Source organism: Panthera leo, chromosome A2, assembly GCF_018350215.1.
Source record: "Panthera leo isolate Ple1 chromosome A2, P.leo_Ple1_pat1.1, whole genome shotgun sequence".
Taxonomy (NCBI): domain Eukaryota; kingdom Metazoa; phylum Chordata; class Mammalia; order Carnivora; family Felidae; genus Panthera; species Panthera leo.
The window spans coordinates 162,754,040-162,775,505 of record NC_056680.1 but is presented as its reverse complement, the minus strand read 5'-3'; the positions used below and the strand labels follow the sequence as shown (position 1 = coordinate 162,775,505).

The 21,466-nt window shown below is 41.2% G+C and overlaps 1 protein-coding gene across 23 annotated transcripts in view; it reads left to right on the top strand.

Moving 5' to 3' along the window:
- KMT2C (lysine methyltransferase 2C) overlaps window positions 1-21,466 on the top strand; it is a 283,726-nt gene that overhangs the window by 106,781 nt on the left and 155,479 nt on the right. For 20 of the 23 annotated variants that reach the window (XM_042927160.1, XM_042927153.1, XM_042927174.1 and 17 more), the window contains 4 exons: window positions 3,962-4,103; window positions 10,415-10,615; window positions 13,897-14,045; window positions 15,072-15,181. In XM_042927160.1, coding sequence (XP_042783094.1) covers window positions 3,962-4,103; window positions 10,415-10,615; window positions 13,897-14,045; window positions 15,072-15,181 — 602 coding nt within the window. The remainder of the gene's footprint in view (window positions 1-3,961; window positions 4,104-10,414; window positions 10,616-13,896; window positions 14,046-15,071; window positions 15,182-21,466) is intronic. The other 3 variants (XM_042927176.1, XM_042927161.1, XM_042927156.1) reach the window with 1 other exon arrangement.

Here is a 21,466-nt window from a genome sequence, read left to right as displayed (position 1 = left end):
AGAAACACAAACTCCCTGTAGTCTGAGTCTGTTTTTTCCCCTCTGAAATGCAGGGAGCCTGGTTTCTAAGGACTGAGTACCTGAAAACCTGCGAACCTACCGTTGACATTTCGTGTTTAACCCTGCCACCTCCTTCTGGTCTAATTTGAGAACGAGAGGGAGATAGGGAGACAGACACACGTGGGGAGACAGTCTGCCTACTGGTTTCCTCTTAGTTATGAGCAAAAAGAGCTGCTAAACATGTTAAAAGCGTTGTGCATTTTCTTTGTGAAGGAGATGAAAATAAGGAAATAGTTGGGATCGTGCTACAGTTTGGAGAAAAATTTCGACGAGAGGCTGTAAGTGGTAGATAGCAGCACACACCGGAGAGCAGACAGGCTGCACCCTGTCGGATGGAGTTCAGTTTGGGGGTGGAGGCTCAACAGAGTGGGCCCTGAGGAGAAAAATGCTGCCGGGAGATGTAATGGCGCATGACCCTGGCCCGTGTGGCTGATGATTCGTGACCTTTTGAGGTACTCTTATTCTCCTTATCTTGACTCTTACCCTTGCCTAGGAAGGGGGATGGTACAAAAAGAGCATGTCCACATGTGCTCAGGGCATCTCTGGGTGGAAAGGAAATGCTTCCTCAAAGGCATTTTAAATATGGTCATTTTATAGTGCTTTGAATATAATAGAGGGAATCCATGTGTCTGGTAGAATCATATTACTTCCTCTTTTCGGTCATAAAAGCACCAGAGGACAGGCAACACAAAATAACTTCTGGATCTTTCCAGATGCTTCCCCCAGGGCTTTAGGCTCTGGAGGCCCCGATCTGCTTTCCAACGTATTGCAGATCACAGATCTACCAAATACGGCATAAAAAGGGTCGGGTGATTTCCAGACTCCGGTATCACTTCTCATTGCCTGATCACCAACCCACATTTGAAGTGTTTGCTTTGGCAGTTCCCCACTCCTTCTACTGGCTTCTGTGTTAATTGGGGCTTGGGTTAAAATGCTATAACAGAGGCCTCAAACATGTGCTCAGGGCATCTCGGTGGTGTAAATAAAACACATTAATTTTTCTTTCATGTAGAATTTCTGAAAGTGAGAGGTTCAGGCTGATGGGTCATCTTTGCTCCCTGTGGTGGTTTCTGGACCCACGTTCCTTTCATCTTGTTTCTCTGCCCTTCACGAGAATGTTGTTCTCATCTGCAACGTTGCATCTGGGTTGCTGATGTGTCCGTGTTCCGGTCCACAGGAAAGAGGGAGCATCATTTAGTCCAGGGCAAATCCCTTCCTGTTAGGCGACATAGAGGACGCACGGGGACTTTTGGTCATCCTCTGCTGGTGACAACTTGACGTGATTAGCTACCAAGAAGGTTGAGAAATAAAGTCAGTAGCTAAGAAGTTAGTGCCGTACTGCAATTTGCATGTAAGAGAGAGTATGGATTTTATCCTCTGTCCATGCCTGGTGCACCGGTGAAGTTCTTTACATTACATATTCTGGATTTGGATACCTATCGGTGTATACAGATCACATGTATTTTCTTTTAATCTCTGATGTCCTTTTTCATTTTGTTCATGGTGTCTTTTGTCATAAAGAAATTTAATATGCTAGTAAAGCTTGCAAATCTGTTTATCATCCTTTGCTGTAAATATATTTTTTATATTTGTAGATTTGATTCTAGGCACTCTGTGTCAGTTTTGTGGCTGGGGGTAGATCAGATAGGCAGTCTGATTGATAGGCCCACAAGCACTTGGTTTATGGCTAACTTTTCTATTTCGGGTTTACGAAAGAATGCTATTTTATTTTTATTTTTACTTATTTTAAAGATTTTATTTTTAAGTAATTTAATTGAGCCCAGTGTAGGACTCGAACTCACAACCCTGAGATCAAGAGTTGCACGCTCCACCGACTGAGCCGGCCAGACCCTCCAGAACAATGCTGTTTTAAATAGGAGAACCCAGACTGCCTGGTCGCTGCTTTATTTCATCATTCATTTTATGATTTGACAAGGCTTACGATTATTTGTAGTTTTTGTAACTGAACAATTAATAGTTCTCAAAATTAATTGTCAAAATACTTACCTCAAATTCGTTATGAATTTAGAAGATTTTGATAGTCACAGAGGAAAGTCAGACTGAAGAGATACGAGATCAGGTGTGGTGTGGAATTTAGTGTCGAGGCTGCTAGAAATGTCTAGAGTGCAGTTAAAGTAAGGTCTGCAACTCAGGGGAGGGGCCAGGGCCACAGATGGCAGTTGAAGACCATGAAGTCCGGAGGAGACTGTGAAAAGCTGGGTAACAGTGAAGTTCTTCCAGAAGAGAGAGCACATAAAAGACATCCCGGGGGCTGTTTCCACATTTAGAGGTCTGAAAGAAAACAGCTCAAGAGACAGATACTAGGTCATTTAATTTTCCTTCGCCACCTCGTGAGATACGTGGTAGTGTTGTCGGTCTGCAGACTTCGGGAGGGGGCTCCGTGAATTGTACAGATGGGGGCCGGCAGAGCTGGTACTCGAGAGCCAGTCTTTATGCCTCTGAAGCCTGGAGTAATCCGTTACACCTCCCGCTGAGAAAAGGGGGAGGAACATTTCCCTGGGGAGGAGGCTGTCCTTCGTGCCAGATGAGTTTCTACAGGTTTGAAGGTTGGCGGGTAGCCCCTGGACCGTCAGTTCTGTTGCTGGCGGCGGCGGTGGAGAGAACAGCGCTGCGGTGGGAGGCTGTCCGTTAGAGAAGGTGCAGTCCCTCCAAAGTCCCATTTCATGAATTTTACTGGGAAGACAAAGCAAAGACAGAGAAGAGAAGCTTGAAGGACTGTGAGTGCGTTTTGTTTGTTTCTTGTGTTTGGAGTCGTGGTGGGGAAAGGTCTCCGTGAATTTCGAGTTAAAGAAGGACCGACTGGAGCGTGGAGTCGCGTCTGGAGCGCCGGTGGAAGGGCAGTACCTGTGAATGTCCAGTGATGCGGTCTAAGAGAGGGGGTGGGTCACTTTTATTCAGAGAGAAGCGTGAGGCCGTGGTGTTTGGTCGGTTGCCTCCTGATATGATAGAGTACGTGTCCGGTGTCTGGGGTTGGAGTCTTGAGGATAAATGAAAAAGGCAGTGGAGTCCAGATGTGCTCTGAATTTCGATTATTTACTTTAATTTTTTTTTAACATTTTCATTTATTTTTGAGGGAGAGAGGGAGAGAGAGAAAGAGTGCAAGTGGAGGAAGGGCAGAGAAGGGAGACACAGAATCCGAAGCAGGTTCCAGGCTCTGAGCCGTCCGCACAGAGCCTGATGCGGGGCTCGCACCCATGAGATCATGACTTGAGCCGAAGTTGGAAGTTGGATGCTTAACCAACTGAGCCACCCAGGCACTGTTTAAGCATTTACTTTTAGAATCTCTGATAATTAAGACTGTAATGATTTTTTTAAATTAATGATTTTATTTGTAAAGAACCATTTTGTAAAATTTATTCTGAGAGAGAGAGACAGCACGCGCACACTTGCGTGCAAACGAGGGAGGGGCAGAGAGAGGGAAAGAGGGAATCCTCAGCAGACCCCATACTGTCAGCACAGAGCCCTATATGGGGCTTGATCTTGTGAGATCATGACCTGAGCTGAAATCAAGAGTCACATGCTTAACCGACTGAGCCACCAGGCACCCCCAACCTTTTAAGTGAGTTACACTGAAATGCATTTGTTCTATAGATGAACCACTGTAATCCTAAAAATAAGGTTAACAGTCTTTACTAGATGACACTTGGCTGAGTCAGTTGGCACAAAGAACAGTGTGCCATGTTTTACGTTGTTTTGATGATCATTTTGCAGTAGAGCGTAAATCTAAGCCATGCCATCGATTACATACAGAAACTTCCCCTGTGTTAATGAAGTATTGCCGTCGCTCTTTCACTCTTCTTTTGCAGTGTACGCTTTATAGATGAATTCGTCAAAGATTGTTTCAGTGCGCGAGTGACTTTTTATATTCTCTTGTTTACAGCAGAAATCAAAGAACAGTCTGCAGAAGAGGATGCTGAAGCGGAAGTGGACATCAGCAAACGGCCAGTCCCAGTCCTCGAGCGCTCGGTGTCTGAGGACTCTGCGAGCTCCCTGGTCTCTGTTGGTGTAGAAGTCAAAATCAGGTCAGAGAAGGAAAGCAGCTGGCGTGGGCATTAGTGACAGGCGGGGAGTTGGCTAGAGAGAGAATTCAGAGTACAAGCTTGGTATGTAAATACGGATGGAATTTATTTTTTTAGTACTTTTAGGTTTGTGACTGATGTCTCTGTGTGTGATTGGGGTAAAGCACATCTGTGGGCTTAGGTGATCGTACAACAGAGCAGTAGACGGTCACGTGGCCCTCGTCTCCTCCGAGCAGGACACAGTATCCCCAGCTCGCTCTTCCTAGCTGAAGAAATAACGCCGAGCTTCTAGCGTAACGATTGATCTTTTTGATAGTTACCTGTAAACGTAAGTTTTATACTCTCGTTCCTTCTCTTCATTCTTTCAAACCTGTCTGTGTACAATTCGGCTTTGATTCTTGGAGTTTTTTAGGCCTTATTTGAAAGACGCGAATAAAAGCATGAAAGCGTTTACCAGTTGACCACTGCCATCTTCTTGAGATGTTTTCACTCTTGCTTTGGGCACCCATGCCTCCTCACGTTTCGCTGGCTTCTGCGGACACTCCGCACCTCTATAGTTGGGGTCCTCCGCCTGTGAACTGCCATCTGTACTCATTGGCTGGGAATGGTCATTGCCAGTGCGATCGCCAAGTCCTGTCTGCGTGCCAACGAACCCTTCTGTTTCCACGCTTATATTTCCAGGGCTCCCCTTTCTCTGAGGCGCAGACTTTCCTCTCCGTCGTTTGCTTGGCATCTCCACTTGGAAGTAGAGTAGACACCTCACCCATACGTGGCTTGTTCCGCATTTTGGGGGAGGCTTGACATTTTTCACAATAAAAGTGTAGGCTGAAAAACAAAGCAAACAGTCCCCATGACACTCGACACGTTAATCCTGCTTTGTTTTTTCTTAGTAGCACTTGTTAGTTCTCAGCGATTCATTTGATTGTGTGATCATCATATGAGCTCTCTGAAGGCACTACTTTCTCTGTTGGATTGATAATTTTTTCCCATTGATCATGTATTATGATTTGTTTTTAATTTTTTTTTTTTTTACATTTTTATTTATTTTTGAGAGACAGAGAGACAGAGCACACGTGGGGGAGGGGCAGAGAGAGGGAGACACAGGATCCGAAGCAGGCCCCAGGCTCTGAGCTGTCAGCACAGAGCCCAATGCGGGGCTCGAACCCACAAACTGTGAGACCATGACCTGGGCCGACGTCGGACGCTTAACCGACTGAGCCACCCAGGCGCCCCTATATTTTGTTTTTAAGATTGTTTTCCTTAAGATTCAGACCTCGTGTCTCTTTGCTGTACTGAATATATTTTTGAAAGAATTCAAAGGAAGCATTCCAGTTGGTTTCTTAGTCTTAATAGTATAAATGCTTTGTCATATTTTTATACCTCTTTGCATCTCTCATCTAGCATTCTCTTGCTTCAGTTATTTTAACAATTTTTTTTAACATTTATTTATTTTTGAGAGAGACAAAAATAAAGTGGGGGAGGGGCAGAGAGAGAGAGGGAGACACAGAAGCAGGCTCCAGGCTCTAAGCTGTCACCATAGAGCCTGATGTGGGGCTCAAAAGCACGAACCATGAGATCATGACTTGAGCCCACAGTCTGACACTTAACTGACTGAGTCACCCAGGTGCCCCTAGTTCCTATTCGTGTTTCCTTTGTCTTGGGCCCCCAACTTTCCCCCCCCCCCCCAATTTTAAAAATTGAGGTTTAATTTATATACAGTGAAATTCACCCATTTAGTGGGTTTCGACGGTTGTGCACAGGGGCATGACCACTACCACAACAAAATCCAGAACAGTCCATCTCACTGAAAAGTCCCTGATTCCTGTTTGGCTGTGGCAGCCGCTTACCTGCTTTAGGTCCTTGTAGTTTTGTGCCTTTGCAATAGCATAGAAATGGACTTGTAGGGTATGTATTCTTTTGATTCTGGCCTTTTTAACTTTTTTTCCTGGCCTTTTGACTCACCTGTGCCGTTGTATATATCACCTGTACATTTATATATGTAGCTGTTTCCTTTTTATCGCTGAGCAGGATTCTGTCTTCCGGAGGCACCCACCACAGTACGTCCACTTCCTGTTAGGGAGTATTTGGGTCCAGATTTGGCAATTGTGAATACAGTTGGCATAAATATTCACTCTTAGGTTTTGGTGTGAACGCAGGATTTTCATTTCACTTCTGTAAATACGTGGGAGAGGAGAAAGGCAAGTTTGTTTAAAGAGAATTTCATGGTGTGTTCCAGTGTGTGGCTCTACTGTTTTGTATCCTCACGAGTGACGAGTGAGAGTTGCGCTGAGAGCACGGATTGGCAGGACTTTTCTGTTCCGAGTGCACTTTACTCTTCGGCAGACCCCACGCGCTCTGGTCTCCGGGTTGTGTGTTCTCGGGGATCCCGCCATCGGGCCGGGCCGGGGAGGCCCGTTGTGGTCCTCGTCCAGAACACAGCCCTGCTCCTCCTCCGGGGCCAGGCCTCCTTTCCCCGCCTTCTCTTCCTCCGTGACCAGCTGGTCTTCCCTGCAGGTGCCTTCTTGCCGTCCCGCCCTCACCAGCCCACCAGGGAAAATGAGCGAGGAAGATCTGGGTGGGTCTTTGTGCCTTCCCCATATTGCTGCTGTTCTGCTTCCCGGGCTTCGGGCTGTGACTGGCACGTTCTCCGGACTCGTCGCCACGGCCCCGAGCATTGTGCGCGAGCGCCCAGAGAGGGGGGCAGAGAGACGCTTTGAGTGGGTTGCAGCTTACCTGTGTCTCTGGGTCACAGGTGTCCTGTGTTCTCACAGTGTCTCACACTTGGACATCAGCCGTCTGTTCAAAGGTTTCAACTGAGCTCTTCTTAGGCTGCTTGTCTGACATGAAATGGCCTCTTCTCCAGATTAAGCGAATGCTTGTGTCCCACCTCTCTTCGGAAGTGCCTTTCATTCAGTTGGAGGTGAATTGGTTGCCCGGTGACTTCTGTGATCTGATGTGTTTACGAAGAGTGAATTTTTAGACTGCCTGGTGAGATGATTCTCTGACTGTGGGAGCAGTGCTTTTTGCAGCTTTCTACACCCAAAGCAGAAGCCAGAAATTCCCTTTTTCACACCTTTAGAGTTAATGAATTACTCTGAGAGGTTTAGATGACTGCCTTACTTCTTCCATCTCTTGGCACCTAATTCTTTAGTGATTTGGGTACTTCTTTAAAGTTGGTTTATTTTTTTTTTGTTTTTTGTTTTTTTAATGTTTATTTTTGAGAGAGAGAGAGAGAGAGACAGAGTGCAAGTGGGGGAGGTGCAGAGAGAGAGGGGGAGACAGAATCCGAAAAGCAGGCTCCAGGCTCTGAGCTGCCAGCACAGAGCCCGACAGAGGGCTTGAACTCAAGAACTGTGAGCTCGTGACCTGAGCCAAAGTCGGATGCTTAACCAACTGAGCCACCCAAGTCCCCCCATAATGTTTTTTTAAAGCTAAGAAATACTAATTTTTTTATTCTTTTTTCTTTTTTTTTTAAGTTTATTTATTTTGAGAGAGAGAGAGAGACAGACAGTGCAAGTGGGGGAGGGGCAGATGAAATGGGGAACCTGGGGTGGGGGTGGGGGGAGAGAATCCCAAGCAGGCTCCACGCTGCTAGCTGTGGTATTTGACGTGGGGCTTGAACCCATGAACCGTGAGATCATGAACTGAGCTGAAACCAAGAGTCGATCACTTAACTGACTGAGCCACCCAGGCGCCCCTATTCTGGTATTTTTAAAAAGTTTTTATTTAAATTCTAGGGGCGCCTGGGTGGTTCAGTCGGCTAAGCGTCTGATGTAGGCTCAGGTCATGATCTTGGGGTCTGTGGGTTCAAGCCCCCCCTGCCCCCCTCCCCAGTCAGGCTCTTTGCTGACAGCTCGGAGCCTAGATCCTGCTTTGAATTCTGTGTCTCCCTCCCTCTCTGACCCTCCCCTGCTTGTGCGTGCGCACGCTCTCTCTCTCTCTCTCAAATAAATAAAAATAAAAAAAATTAAATTCCAGGTAATGTACAGTGTAATATTAGTTTCAGGTGTACAGTATAGTGATTCAACATTTCCACACATCATCTGGTGCTCATCGAGACAAGTGCATCCTTAATCCCCTTCACCCATTTACCACCCCCCACCCCCATAACTCTCAGTCTGTTCTCTAGAGTTAAGAGTATGTTTTCTGGTTTGTCCCCCCCCCTTCTATGTTCATCTATTTTGTTTCTTAAATTCCACATACCTCATATGTGGAATTTAAGAAACACAACAGATGAGCAAAGGGAAAAGTAAAGGAGAGAGACGTGAGCTAAGAAACAGACTTCCTTAACTTGAGAGATTAGACTGAGGGTTATAGGAGGGGAGGAGGTGGGGAAATAGGTGATGGGTACTAAGGAGGGCAATTGTTGTGATGAGCACAGGGTGTCGTAGGAAAGTGATGCATCACTAAGTTTTACACCTGAAACCCATATTGCATTGTTTGTTAACTAACTGGAATTTAAATAAAAACTTCAAAAGCCTAATAATACTCCAGCATAAATGAAAATAAAATAAGGGGGGGGATGGATAAAATGAGAAACACAAAATATTGTTAACAGGTTAAGCTGATGGATGGGTTCATGAGCGTTTATTAACTGTTGTTCTACTTTAGTGTCTGTGTTCAAAATTTTCCATAGTAGAGTCAAAGATGTATGTGATCTTAGAAAAAAAAACACACAAGCCCAACAATAAACAAATCCTATATATGAGTGAAATCGCATGGTATGTGTCTTTCTCTCACTGACTTCGCTTAGCATAATACTCTAGCTCCATTTGTGTTATTGCAAATGGCAAGATTTCATTCTTTCTTAGGGCTCAGCAACATTCCATTGTATGTAGACACCGCATCTTCTTCATCCATTCATCTATTGGTGAACACTTGGGTGGCTTCCATGTCTTGGCTATTGTAAATAATGCCGCAATAAACATTGAAGTGCACGTACCCCTTTGACTTAGTGTTTTCGTGTTCTTTGGGTAAGTATCCAGTAGTGTGATTGCTGGATAGTAGGGTACGTCTATTTTTAACTTTTTGAGGAATCCTGACACTGTTTTCCAGAGCGGCTACACCAGTTTGCATTCTTACCAACAGTGTAAGTGGGTTCCCCTTTCAAGGAGCAATTCTTTTAATTCTGTTCTTTCTAAGGTCCCTTATTAATAAGCATCTATTCCGTAAGCATATATTGTTTTTTGCCTTTTAGCTTTTTAATTTTATTGTAGTTAATAGATAAGTATTGTTTAGAACAAATTTAGGTTTACAGAAAAATTGAGCAGATGGTACAGTGAGTTTCTATTCCCAGCCTCCCCTCCCTCCCTGAGTTTCCCTTCTTATTAGCATCGTGCATTACTGTGGCGCATTTGTTACAACTGATAAACTAGTGTTGATATGCTATTATTAACTAAACACCACAGTTTACAGTAGGGTTCATTCTTTGTGTTCTACACTTCTAGGAGTTTTGACAAATGCATAATGTCCTGCATGTGCCATCACAGTGTATCATGGGAAATAGTTTCATTGCCCTAAAGTCTCCTGTGCTCTGCCTATTTATCCCTTTTCCACTGCTCTTTAACTCTTTCACACACACCCCTCATTGCTGACCACCTAAATTTATATTTTTATGTCTCCACGTTTGGTCAAATGTGATTTGTATGTATGTCATGCACAAAGAATGGTCCATCAGGTGGTTAAATAAAACTTTGTCGTCACATATTTTACAGAGCTAGTGTGTAATAGAGTGGCCATTAAACCCTACCTTCTTTCCCAACCTTAGCTTTACTTTCTTTATTCTTTTTAATACTTCGATTTTCTTGAATCAATTAAAAAGAAATTAGTTTTTCTAAGTATAAACTAGAATGTTTAAGTTTATTTATTTAGAGCGCGCACACAATTAGGAAGAGTTGGAGGGAGGGAGGGAGGGAGGGAGGGAGAGAGAGAGAGAGAGAGAGAGAAAGAATCCCAAGCAGGCTGCATGCTGTTAGCATGGAGCTCGATGCGGGGTTTGAACCCACAAAGTGTTGTGAGATCACTGACCTGAGCTGAAATCAAGAGTCAGATGCTTAACCAACTGAGCCACCCAGGTGCCCCGAAACTAGAACTTTTTGATTTGGTATGTTTACTACCCTAAAAAGTCATGTTATGAATTACAGATGTTTAATTGTTTATTAAACTTAACTGTTCTTATGGCATATACATACTCAAAAGCTTAGCATGCACTACAGTCATAATATTTAATTTTGAAGAAGTATCTACAGTCTGTCATTTAAAAAAATAGTTGAATAAAACTACTTTCTCTTTCTCTTTCTTTTCATTTCTACCAGTGAACAGCTTTGCGCTTTTTGTTACTGTGGTGAAAAAAGTTCCTTAGGACAAGGAGACTTAAAACAATTTAGAGTAACGCCTGGGTTTATCTTGCCGTGGAAAAGCCAGCCTTTTAACAAGAAGGACATTGATGACAGCAGCAATGGAACCTGTGACAAAATACAAAACTCAGCATCACGAAAACAAAGAGGACAGAGAAAGTAAGCAATTTTGAATAAATGGTTGGAATGCAAGGCTATATGTAATTTATTTCCATCTCAGCCAGTGAATACGTAGATGGGATTGTTACTGAATCATTTCTCATGGTTTTCAACATAAATAGGATGCTTTGCGCCTCATTAGTCCTAACACACACTCTTTTCCTCAAAATTTCTTATTTAAAAAAAAGTTTATCTTCATTAAAGTATTAAAGTCAGTGTGATCATAAAAGTTAACCTTTAGAAGAAACCTTTAAAGAGCATAACATAAAACTACAGGGAGTTTATGGAATTTACCTATAAATGGGAAGAAGAAAGAAAGTAAAACAGTTAAGTCTTTCTTTCCTTCCTCTGATTAAACTTTTAATTGTTTGTATGGATATAATCTAGCAGAATGACCAAATCAAGGTGGTTTTCGCTACCCATGTTCTTAATTTGTCATTGAGTTATTTTACGTTTCACAGAACGTGGAGCTGCCCTATAAACCGTTAAGATACAGGGTTAGCTTTCGGAGTAATTGGACGCTCAGAATGCCTTTTCTGAAGTTAGAAGTTAAAAAAGCAGCTCTGTTTTTTTTTGTTTTTTGTTTTTTTTTAATGAAGTAAGAATTTACTAAGATATTTGTGTAACTATACGTGTGTGTCTGTATTTATGAACATTATAGTTATGTAAAGCTTTCTCTAGTATGTTTAATTCTGGAGTTAAAATTTTTTTAATACATTGCCGAGTTTTGTTTAAAGGCCATCTTAATGTGTGGACTTGGCTCTGGTAGTTGAGGGAGTGGAAGTTTCTGTAGTCGATGAGAAAGTGTAAAAATTAATTTAGCTTGGAAGGCTGACCAGCCCTGCCCCTTGAGGGCGATGATGTAATCATCCAAGTGCTGATCTGGCTTTCATCCAAATTTAAGTACTATGGCATTGTTGTGTTGTACTTACTTGATTGGCTCTTTCTTTTGGACGGCTGCCAATGCCTTGAAGACCTGAAGTAGGAAATGAAACAATAACAAGAAAGAGAGTCTTTTTAAAAAAAATTTAAGGTGGAACAGCTTAAGGAGGTTTAGAAGTACCATGTTTAGCATCTTGTTTGAAAGGCCAGAGCTGGAACCTGTAGAAGAGCTTTCCCTTTCGTAGTCAGTCGAGTGCTCACATCCTGATAAAACGTATCAGGAATCTAGCGAAACTTGTAATGTCTATCCGTAATTAGCAAATTTAATGGACTGGATCAGCTTGTATCTTACATCGTCTTGTTCTGCCTTTGAATAATGGCGAGTATATAAATACTTGCCCTGGGAAATAGACTTGGGCTTTGTTTACTTACTTATTTTATAAGCTAGGTTGATTTTTAGTGAAAACTTTTATGGGCTAAGATAATTATGTAAAAAAATAGCCTTGGTTTAGTCTTTATATACACTTAGTGTTTACCCAATTATTAAGTAATGATAATAAGACAGTTAATGGACTTTAGGAATAAAGCACATTTATTAAATTTGGAATTCATTTAGAGGTAGACAGTTTTAATTTGGCGATGATTGTGAATAGTTACAAAATATGTTACTGATGAATAGAAACCAGATAAACGGCTTGTTTTTTTGGTGGTTATTTTATTTTTAAAAAGGAGGTTTTAAAAATAGTTTTTCCCTCTTGTGGCACTAAATTGTAAGAATATATAGCTGGGGATTCTTTTTCTCTTTCCGTTTGTTGTAGACTTAAAATTTGGGGGGTATTTCAGCTGACTTCTGATGTTCTCGCCTCAGTCGGGCCGCTGGCATCCTTCGGGTAGACGGTAGCATCGTACTGCTACTGTCTATAACATACAAACTAGTTGCAAAAACTAAAGGAGAAATTTGATTAAACTGGTTAAGAATTGGTTAGTAATAGACTGTTAAGTCATTTCATTGGTTTTTATATCCGTTTCCCCTGTCAAATACTTGTGCAAAGAAAATATCTTAGAACAATGTATTAGTCTTTATAAATGAACTGTTGGTCTTTTTTTCCCCCTCCCAATAAAATAACAATGATTAGTAGTAAAGAATTTATTTGTAGGAATGAGTTATATTTATAGGAAAGAGTTTGTTCTCATAATACTGCGGGCATTTATAAAAACGAGAATTTAAAGTTAGCATAGCATGCTAAACTTTTCTGAAAAAGTGAGTCTATGCATTTCTAATGCTGAACATAAAAAATACTGGTTATTTTTATATGGTTTGATATTTAAATGTACTTATTGAAATATGTTAATACTTTTTTTCTTTCAATGATTCCAGGTATAAAAAAGTTTAGTACCCTGGTCATTGTGCTGATTTTCTCTTAATAGGAATCATGATAAATATCCAGCATACAGAAGTGCAGTGAGTTATGATCTATATTCAATAGTGATTTAATCCAGAATTATGATCAGGTTAAATACTATGATATCAGGAGAAGATGAAAGTTTTAGTGCCAGTCATCTGATTTCCCATATTTAATGTTAAGACAAAATAGTCGTCATTGTTTACTTACTGATCTCAGTTAGTATCTGAAGTTTGAGGGCTTTGAAAGTCTGAAATCCCCATGTGTTGTATGCCTTATTTAGTGTTCCTTTTTATACTGTAGTTTTCGCTGTTACATTACCTTCTCTATGCCTCGAGCCACTGGTAGCTATTCTGTGTTTGCATTTTACTTCTGACTTGTGAGGTCAAGTCTTAACTTACTCGAGAGCACTTGCAACATCATGCCACAGACCAGCTGTCGAGATTTGTTGAGGGACCGTAAGAAAGCCCCAGCTGACACATTCTGCTCCCGTTACCTCCCCCTGCACACTTTGTAGTGGGTTTTCATTTCCCCTGGGAAATAACCTGTCTTTACATAAAATTAACTGCCAGATCTATTGTGGTAGTCCTCATGATAAAGCAGATTAAAACTTCTGATTGAGTTATGTTCTGTAAGCATTTAAGGAAGGCCAAAGGGAATATTTTATGGGCTAAACTCTAGTTCCTGATTAGAATATTAGAGTGTTATTTTAAAAAATATAGAATGGCAAAATAAATTTTTAACTGTAATTTTTAACACTTCCTTATGGATTTGGAGACTTTTTTAGTTGTTGGCTTACGTGCTGTAATATAGCAACCCAGTTTTATATTACACTATGAATAGTAACAGATGTGTTCTAAAAGTTGTTTTATGACAGTTTATGTCTAATAAATTAAAATTGATATGGCAATACGTTATATTTAAGTTGTTATAAACAAAACAATTATCTGCCTGTTACCAGTGTCACATCTGTTTTGTTTTATTTTGTTTTTCCAGAGAACGATCTCCTCTACAGAATACAGTACCTTGTGTAAGTGTGAGCACGCAGACTGCTTCGGATGACCAGGCTGGTAAATTATGGGATGAACTCAGTCTGGTTGGCCTTCCAGACGCCATTGATATCCAAGCCTTATTTGATCCTACAGGTATGAGCTCATCTTCAGTGATGATTACCTCCTCTTTCTGTAGACATTTTAATTTTAGTGAATTACCAACTGAATAGTAAATACCTTTCATCCAGAAATGATTATGATCACATTGTAAAAAAATAATGTCATTGTTTAAGTACCCTTGCTTAGGTAAAATAAATTGTCTGATTGTGTGTACCTAAGTTATTTAGCATCTGCACAGGGCCAGCAGTGGGCCGGACGCTTTTATAAATCTTTGTATTTATTCTTATGTAGACAGCAGTGCCATGGAGATAGGATAATTGAGGAAAGAGAAAAGTTTAAAAGGATCTGTGAGGACTTGGGGAACTTGGCCATCTGGGTCTATTTTAATGCAGGGTGAAAGACAGACAGTAGGTCTTAGCCATGTGGGTGTCTTATTATAACATATAGTAACCCATACTCTTGATATGGTGCTTTTGGGATTTTGAGTTAATTTCAGTTGAACTGCATATTGATTGAAAGTGGTTCAAGTGTTATGTGATAGACAATTTAAAGACTGAGCTGTTCTTATTGATTGATGTCGGCTCTTGGTGTCGGATGAGGCAGAGTAGAGCTTGTTTGCCATTAATCCTCTTTGTCATAAAGTATTGTGTGATGTCCTTTATATTTTATGTAAAGATACCAAATAAAATATAGTAATATTTAAATAAAATGACTAAAAATTCATTTTTTGTTGCTGAAGAAATAATGACTCCTGCAGTAATTCTCAAACTTTGGGTGCATCAGAATCGCCTGCAGGGCTCTCGTGAAAACGTAGATTTCTGGGCCTTACTGCAAGAGTCGTTGATTCCGTAGGTCTCAGTTGTGACATGGGAGTTTGCATTTCCGGCACGTTCCCAGATGACACATTGGAGAAGGGCTGACGGCTTTCGTGTTATCACAGATGCAGGGTAGCATTGTGTGTGGACGCTCGAGAGTTGACTTGGGGGTCTACGTCTTCCTGGCGTTCCTTTGCTTCACGTTTGTTCCTTCATTTGCTTCCGTTCGCTTCAACTGCTTCAGGCACCTGCTGGGCCCATCACCGTTGCGTGGAGTGGTCGCTGGGAGTGCGCCAGTTGGAGGGGCCGTCACCGGTGAGCGTGGACAAAGCTGTCGTCTCAGGGAGCACAGAGGTAAGCGGAAGCAACAAGTATTGAAGGCACAGCTTGGTGACATTTACTCCAGGCAACATAAAGGTTCACTTGCAAGAATTATTTGTTAAACGATTAGTAGGATATAAAAACCCCTAAAATAGGAGTTTCTAATGTTAGATCCAAGAGTAGTTTCGGCAAACAAGTGGAATATATGTATCTTTTTTAAGCTGTGCAATAAATAGAAATCTTAAAAACAAATATTTCACATTTAAATCAAAAAATTAAAAATTTTAAAAATGAGAATTACTATGTTTACATATCCATGTGGTTACTCTTTAAGACAGAACTATTTGATTAAGATTTAAAATGAACAATATCTGACAGGTCTTTAGTCCACAATGTGGACCAGTTCTGTTTGATATTATAAAAATGGATTCAGATATTTCTTTATGGTCAAGTTGGCACTTCAGGTTCATCCCAAAGTAATAGGTACACACAGTCTGCTGTCTTCTAAAGTTTTCACTGCGATTTTCACCTGTATTTGAAATGAGTACAGAAATAAAAGTAACATTTACCTTCTGTCTATGAAGGACACAAACCCCAGGAAGTGAAAGTCCTTTGCTGCCTACAAATCCCCTTTGGTTTTTGACGATTGTGTTTGGGAGAAGTGAAACAGCCCTTCCAAAGGAATGTCAAAAGTGGAATTTTTGACCATAGAAATTATATGGGCTTTAGCAGATGGAGTGTAGGTAAAACTTTAAAAAGTGTTGTCGACACAGGGACTTAGATTCAAGTAATTATTCAATTAGTATAACATTAGCTTTACTCAGATTATCAGAATGACCTAAATTACATGCATGAGTAATTCTCGCCTCAAGCTTAGTCAAATTAGAGTGCTTGTTTTGGAAATGTGACATTACATTCAAATGCTTATGTCATCAAATTGTGAACAGTATAATGCATAATAGCAAATTCTGCAGTCTGGACATACTTGGATGGCCACATCAGGACTGTGATAGGTCAGTGAGCACTCTTTCTGTCATGAACTACTGCAGAGGTACTTTTGGATTCTTTTGTGAAAGTGAAAGGTATTCTAGGAAAGGTGATGAACAAAGGCTAAAATGAACTTTGTGGTGTTCTATTGGAATCGGAAGAATCAATATAAATGCCCAGTTTTTAGTGTTTATACAAATGAAGAAATACAGATGTGTCTATATGTGTGTTAGTATCTATACATATATTTCCTAGCTCTGTTTACTAAGAGGGTAGTTGAAAGAAAGCTGGCCTCACACTGTTCTTTTTGGACCAAAGATATCATCTTTGTGTTTTAAATACTTACTGATAAATGTTTAAATGGATTTAGAGATGAAGGTTATGGCCTGCCCCTGGCAGAGGAATCAAGGGCCGCAGGAGACCTGCATTCCTTCTCTCTTTATCGAGGCTTTAGCACGGAGTAGCTGAAGCTGTGCAATGCCCGTGGGGCAGGAGTAGTGAAAGCCGAGGGATGCGGGGTACTGGTGGCACGTGGTCAGGCCTTTCCATCTCTACTAGGTTAAAGAAGTCCAGACTTACGGTAGTGTGAGTCTTCTGTGGCCATTTCTACAGGTTTCTTTCTTTCTTTCTTTTTTTTTTTTTTTTTGTCGGTTTTCTCCATTATCAAAAAGGCACAGGACAGACCAGCTCGCTAGAACTTTTTTTGTTTGCTTGTTCCTAAGGAAAGAAGAGTTTATCTCACTGACAAAAATTCAAAACTATAACAACACATTTGTGGGATGCAAATTGGTACAAATTTTCTGGAGGGGAATTTGGCGATCCCTAGCAAACTACCTATGTCTCTAACAAACTATGCCTTCTAGAGAGATTCTATCCTGAAAATATATCTCTAGTAATACAAAATACTTGTGCTATTAAAGCTTAATAATCGCAGCATCATTTAACTTTCAAAATATTGATAACAACCTAACTGGCTGTGCATAATTGTTGAATAAGCTATGGTATGGTTCGTACAGTGAAATATGGTATGTGTAAAAATAGAGTGAGGAGTATCTCTATGAAATGATGTGAAGTTGTTTCCAATGTGTATTTTTAAGTGAAAAAAAAAACAAAACAAAAGAAAACAAAAAAAACAAAAAACCCAAACAGTCCAAAAGACCAATTCATGATGTGCAACCTTTTATGTAAGAAAGGATGAAATGGAAAATATGTCTGCATATAGTTGTTTTGGAAAAGAAATACAGGAGGAATAAACGAGAAACTGAAGAGACTGGCTACTGTGGCAAGTGGGTGGGAAAGAGATGGAAAAGAGATAAGAATGGGACTGATAGAGCGTGGAGAGGTGGGACAGACACTCTCAGATGTGTATCTTTGTATAGCTCCGCCTCTCAGGCCGTAGGAATCTTTCGTATACCCCCTAAATAAGCAGTCACAGCTCTCTAGGATATGGACGAATACAAAAAGGAATACCAGAATTCACACTACAGGGAATAGGGAAGGAAGGAGCTCATGTGGGTAACTGGCAAACAGTACCTTGACTGGATCCCTGTAAGGCTGAGGCAAAAGCGCTGTGCTTACATGCTGTGATCCAGTGAGCGCATGTGTTTCGCACGGGGTTATGGGTTACTTGATGTGTATGCTGTGAGTGAACAAATGAGTAAACACATGGTTGATAATGAGACCTAGGTTTCCCGGTGTTGGAGAAAGGAGCTACAAAGAAGGAAAGACTACAGTGAATTTTGTGTTGTTGAAATGGAATCAGAAGTATCGGTAGAAACTCACGGCTTTTTAATATTGATACAAACGGATGCAAAAAGAGAAAGATGTGTGCGTGCGCAGGATAGGTCGTGTGCTCACATGTGATTCCTCTGTGAAGAGGCCTCGCTGGATGTGGGCACACCTGCTACTAATTGAGCACACCTCGTGCCCAGATCGTGGTTTCTTTTCTTTTTCTATTTAAAAAACATTGTTTTAAAACTGTGTATTTATTTTTTGAAAGAAAGAGAGACAGAGCATGTGCGGGGGAGGGGCAGAGAGCGAGAGAGGGAGACACGGAATCCGAAGCGGACTCCAGGCCCTGAGCTGTCGGCACAGAGCCCGACGCGGGGCTGGAACCCACGAACCGCGAGATTGTGACCTGAGCCGATGTCGGACGTTTAACCGACTGAGCCCCCCAGGCGCCCCCCCAGATCGTGGTTTCTAAGCACTGTTTTCCGGTAAAAGGAAGTAAGGTTCCTTGAGAAGTAGTTCGTGGTACAGAGGGAAAATACAACATGAGGTGCCATAAAGTAAGGAAGTACTCGACAAGGTGAAGACTTATTGAAAACACAGGCGCCAGCCTGAGGGGGCTCCAAGACCTAGACCAATTTGAGCCACGACAAAAAATACGGTGTTGTGTTTTATCCACAGAATGGAATAAGTACACGAGTCCATACTGATAGCATAGTGTGAATGAATGAATGAATGAATAGCGTAAGTCAGGTCATATCAATCCTCTGCCTACCAGACTTGACTGACTTCCCGTTTCACTCGGAGGGGGGAAACAAAAGGCCAGTGCTCACTACCTGACAGAACTGTCCATGACCTTCACCAACCCCCCTGAGTCCTTCTACGATAGATACCATTGCCTCACTGTGATTCTTCACCTCATTTGCTTCCTTCACCCATGCTGGCTGTCTCCCTGCCTCGGATGCACCAGACATATGTTCCCATGGGACCTTGGCAGTTTTGGTTCCCTCTCTATTGAATATTCTTCTTAGATACATGCGTGGCTTGCTCCCTCATGTCCTTGAGTAATTTATTCAAGCGTTGCCTTATCAACGAGGTCCTTGCCGAGCTCCCTATTGAAAGTTTCAAGGGTCTTGTCCTCAGATAGCTTCCCTGCTCTATTGTTTTCTCCTTTCCACTTGTCACCATCTAACATAGTGTGTATTTACTTACTAATGTTGTTCATCTTTCCTTACTGGAGTGATAGTGCTGTTCTGACACGGATCTTTTTCTGTTGTGGTCATTCCTTAATCGGTATTCACTTAATGCCTAAACGAATAGCACTGGAGATCATTCTTGGAATCATTCATAGTTACAGGAAAGATCCAGAGTGCCAGAGGGTTAATGGAGGTCCCTAATGTAGTTAATTTCATAAAAGTTTATGAATTTATACTCATCAAAAAAGAAATCTCTGAAATAGAGTAAATCTGTACAATTTCTACAGAAGTGGTGCAGGATGGAGGGCAATGACAAAATCTTTGCTATCTCAGAAGTTCTCTAGGGGTGAGGTATGTGCTGTTGAACTTAAGAATATATTATGTTTACCAAAAGATAGATGTTCTAAAGTTTTTGACTTTTATTATGACGACGTGTGGTTGAATGTGTTTTGATACCTACCTGTCGTTTCAAAGAAAATAAACATTTCGTTTGCCTCTTCAAGGTAAAGATGACATTTCACCAATGAGAATGTATCGACTTTTCAAAGAAACATGTGCTGGGGGTTGAGCAGTTTGAAAATGGATGTTTGGAACTATTTCGATTTGATATTTTATTTCCAGAAACAATGAAAGTTTATTAAAAAAATTCTCACATTTGTTGCCAAAAAATTTGGGACGCAGAATTTTCTGATCCGTTTAAAATATTCTGAAGAGTTTTAGTATGTTTCAAGCCCATTTGCTTAAAAAAAAAATTACTTTTGATTATGGAAGGTGAAAATTTACTAACTAAATTTAATAATTTTTGTTGGGATTGAAAAGCAGTTTTGGAAATGGGGCACTGCTTCTGTTTAGATCTCCTTATTTTTGTGAGAATTCATTTGTTTTTAACTTACAACAGATATTGAAATAAACTCAGCTGAGAATCCGGCCTTTCAGCCCAAGCGTGTGGAAGAGAACATGGTACAAAGCTCAGATGGAGGGGTTGTAGTGCTCTCTAAACTTTTTGATGGTGCACATCTTTCAATAAATATTTGAGCCCACATCCTTGTCATACATTCTCACTTGAATATGTGTCTCTCCCGTATGTCACTTTTACCGACATTTATAAACTTACATCGTTTGTGTGAGTCTGTTATTACTTTTAGTTGCCCGCCCTGAGGCCGTAGGCACCACGAGCACGTGGATAATACCTGTTTTGGTTTTTCATTTTATCTCTAGTACCTAACCAAGAACCTGGATATCACATAAATGCATGCATGAACGAAAGGTGCCAGTGAAGGGCAACTAGCTTGAGTGCAGAAGGACGTGCTGCTGGCCCCTAGCGGCTGCCGCGAAACGCCCCGCGGGTGCAGGCCGGCCTCCCACCGCAGAGTGATCCAGCTCAGCGTGTCGGCAGCGCTGAGGCCGAGAGATGCTGCTTTGATTAATATTATTTCTATGTAAAAAGTAATATGTTTCGTATAATTTCCTCGGTTTTCCAGTGACATTCTTTATCAAGCTGTTCAGTTTTTCTGGAATGTCCCTCAAATTGTTTTCAGTTTTTCCAGGGGGAACTTTATCTTTTACTAGATTGAAGAATATGCTGCCTTGTGAACCTGGGTTTCAGGAAGGGTAATAGTGTTTTTCTTTTAAATTCCTCTTTGGAGACCTGGAGGTCCTGCCCACGTCTTGGAGATCTGAGTAGTTTGGGTATTACTAAGGGAATAGCTGAATTCTGAACACTATAGCTATTTAATCATTTATTTACCTAAACCCTTTTTCTGCACTCTGTTCATTGCATTCCAAAAGATTTTACCAGTAAATCTCACTAGCTCTGAATCAAATGTTCAGTTACTTCTATTATCTCCCCACTTACAATGGATAATTTCTTTTTTTTTTTTAATTTTTTTAACCTTTATTGATTTTTGAGATAGAGAGAGCATGAATGGGGGAGGCTCAGAGAGAGAGGGAGACACAGAATCTGAAACAGGCTCCAGGCTCTGAGCTGTCAGCACAGAGCCCGACGTGGGGCTGGAACTCACGGACTGTGAGATCATGACCTGAGCCGAAGTCGGACGCTCGACCGACTGAGCCACCTAGGCACCCCACAGTGGATAATTTCTTATGTTTTCTCCACCCGGTGCCACAACCCTGCATTGAGATTTCTTTGTATTATACTGATTTTGTGCTAGGTGTCTTATATAAAACCAACTTAGTTCTGTGAGAAGAGTTGTAAGTTTTTTCTATTTTAGGTTCCTTTTATAGACTGCAAAAGAACAAAAATAGCTTTTCTATCACAAGGCGGGTGGCAACGCACATTGAAAACGTAGATGAGCAATGTAATGTAAATGTAATGTTGGTAAAAAAAAAAAAAAAAAAATTAAAAACCATATATGATGGAAATCTCTCCACATCCCTCCTCTAAGCT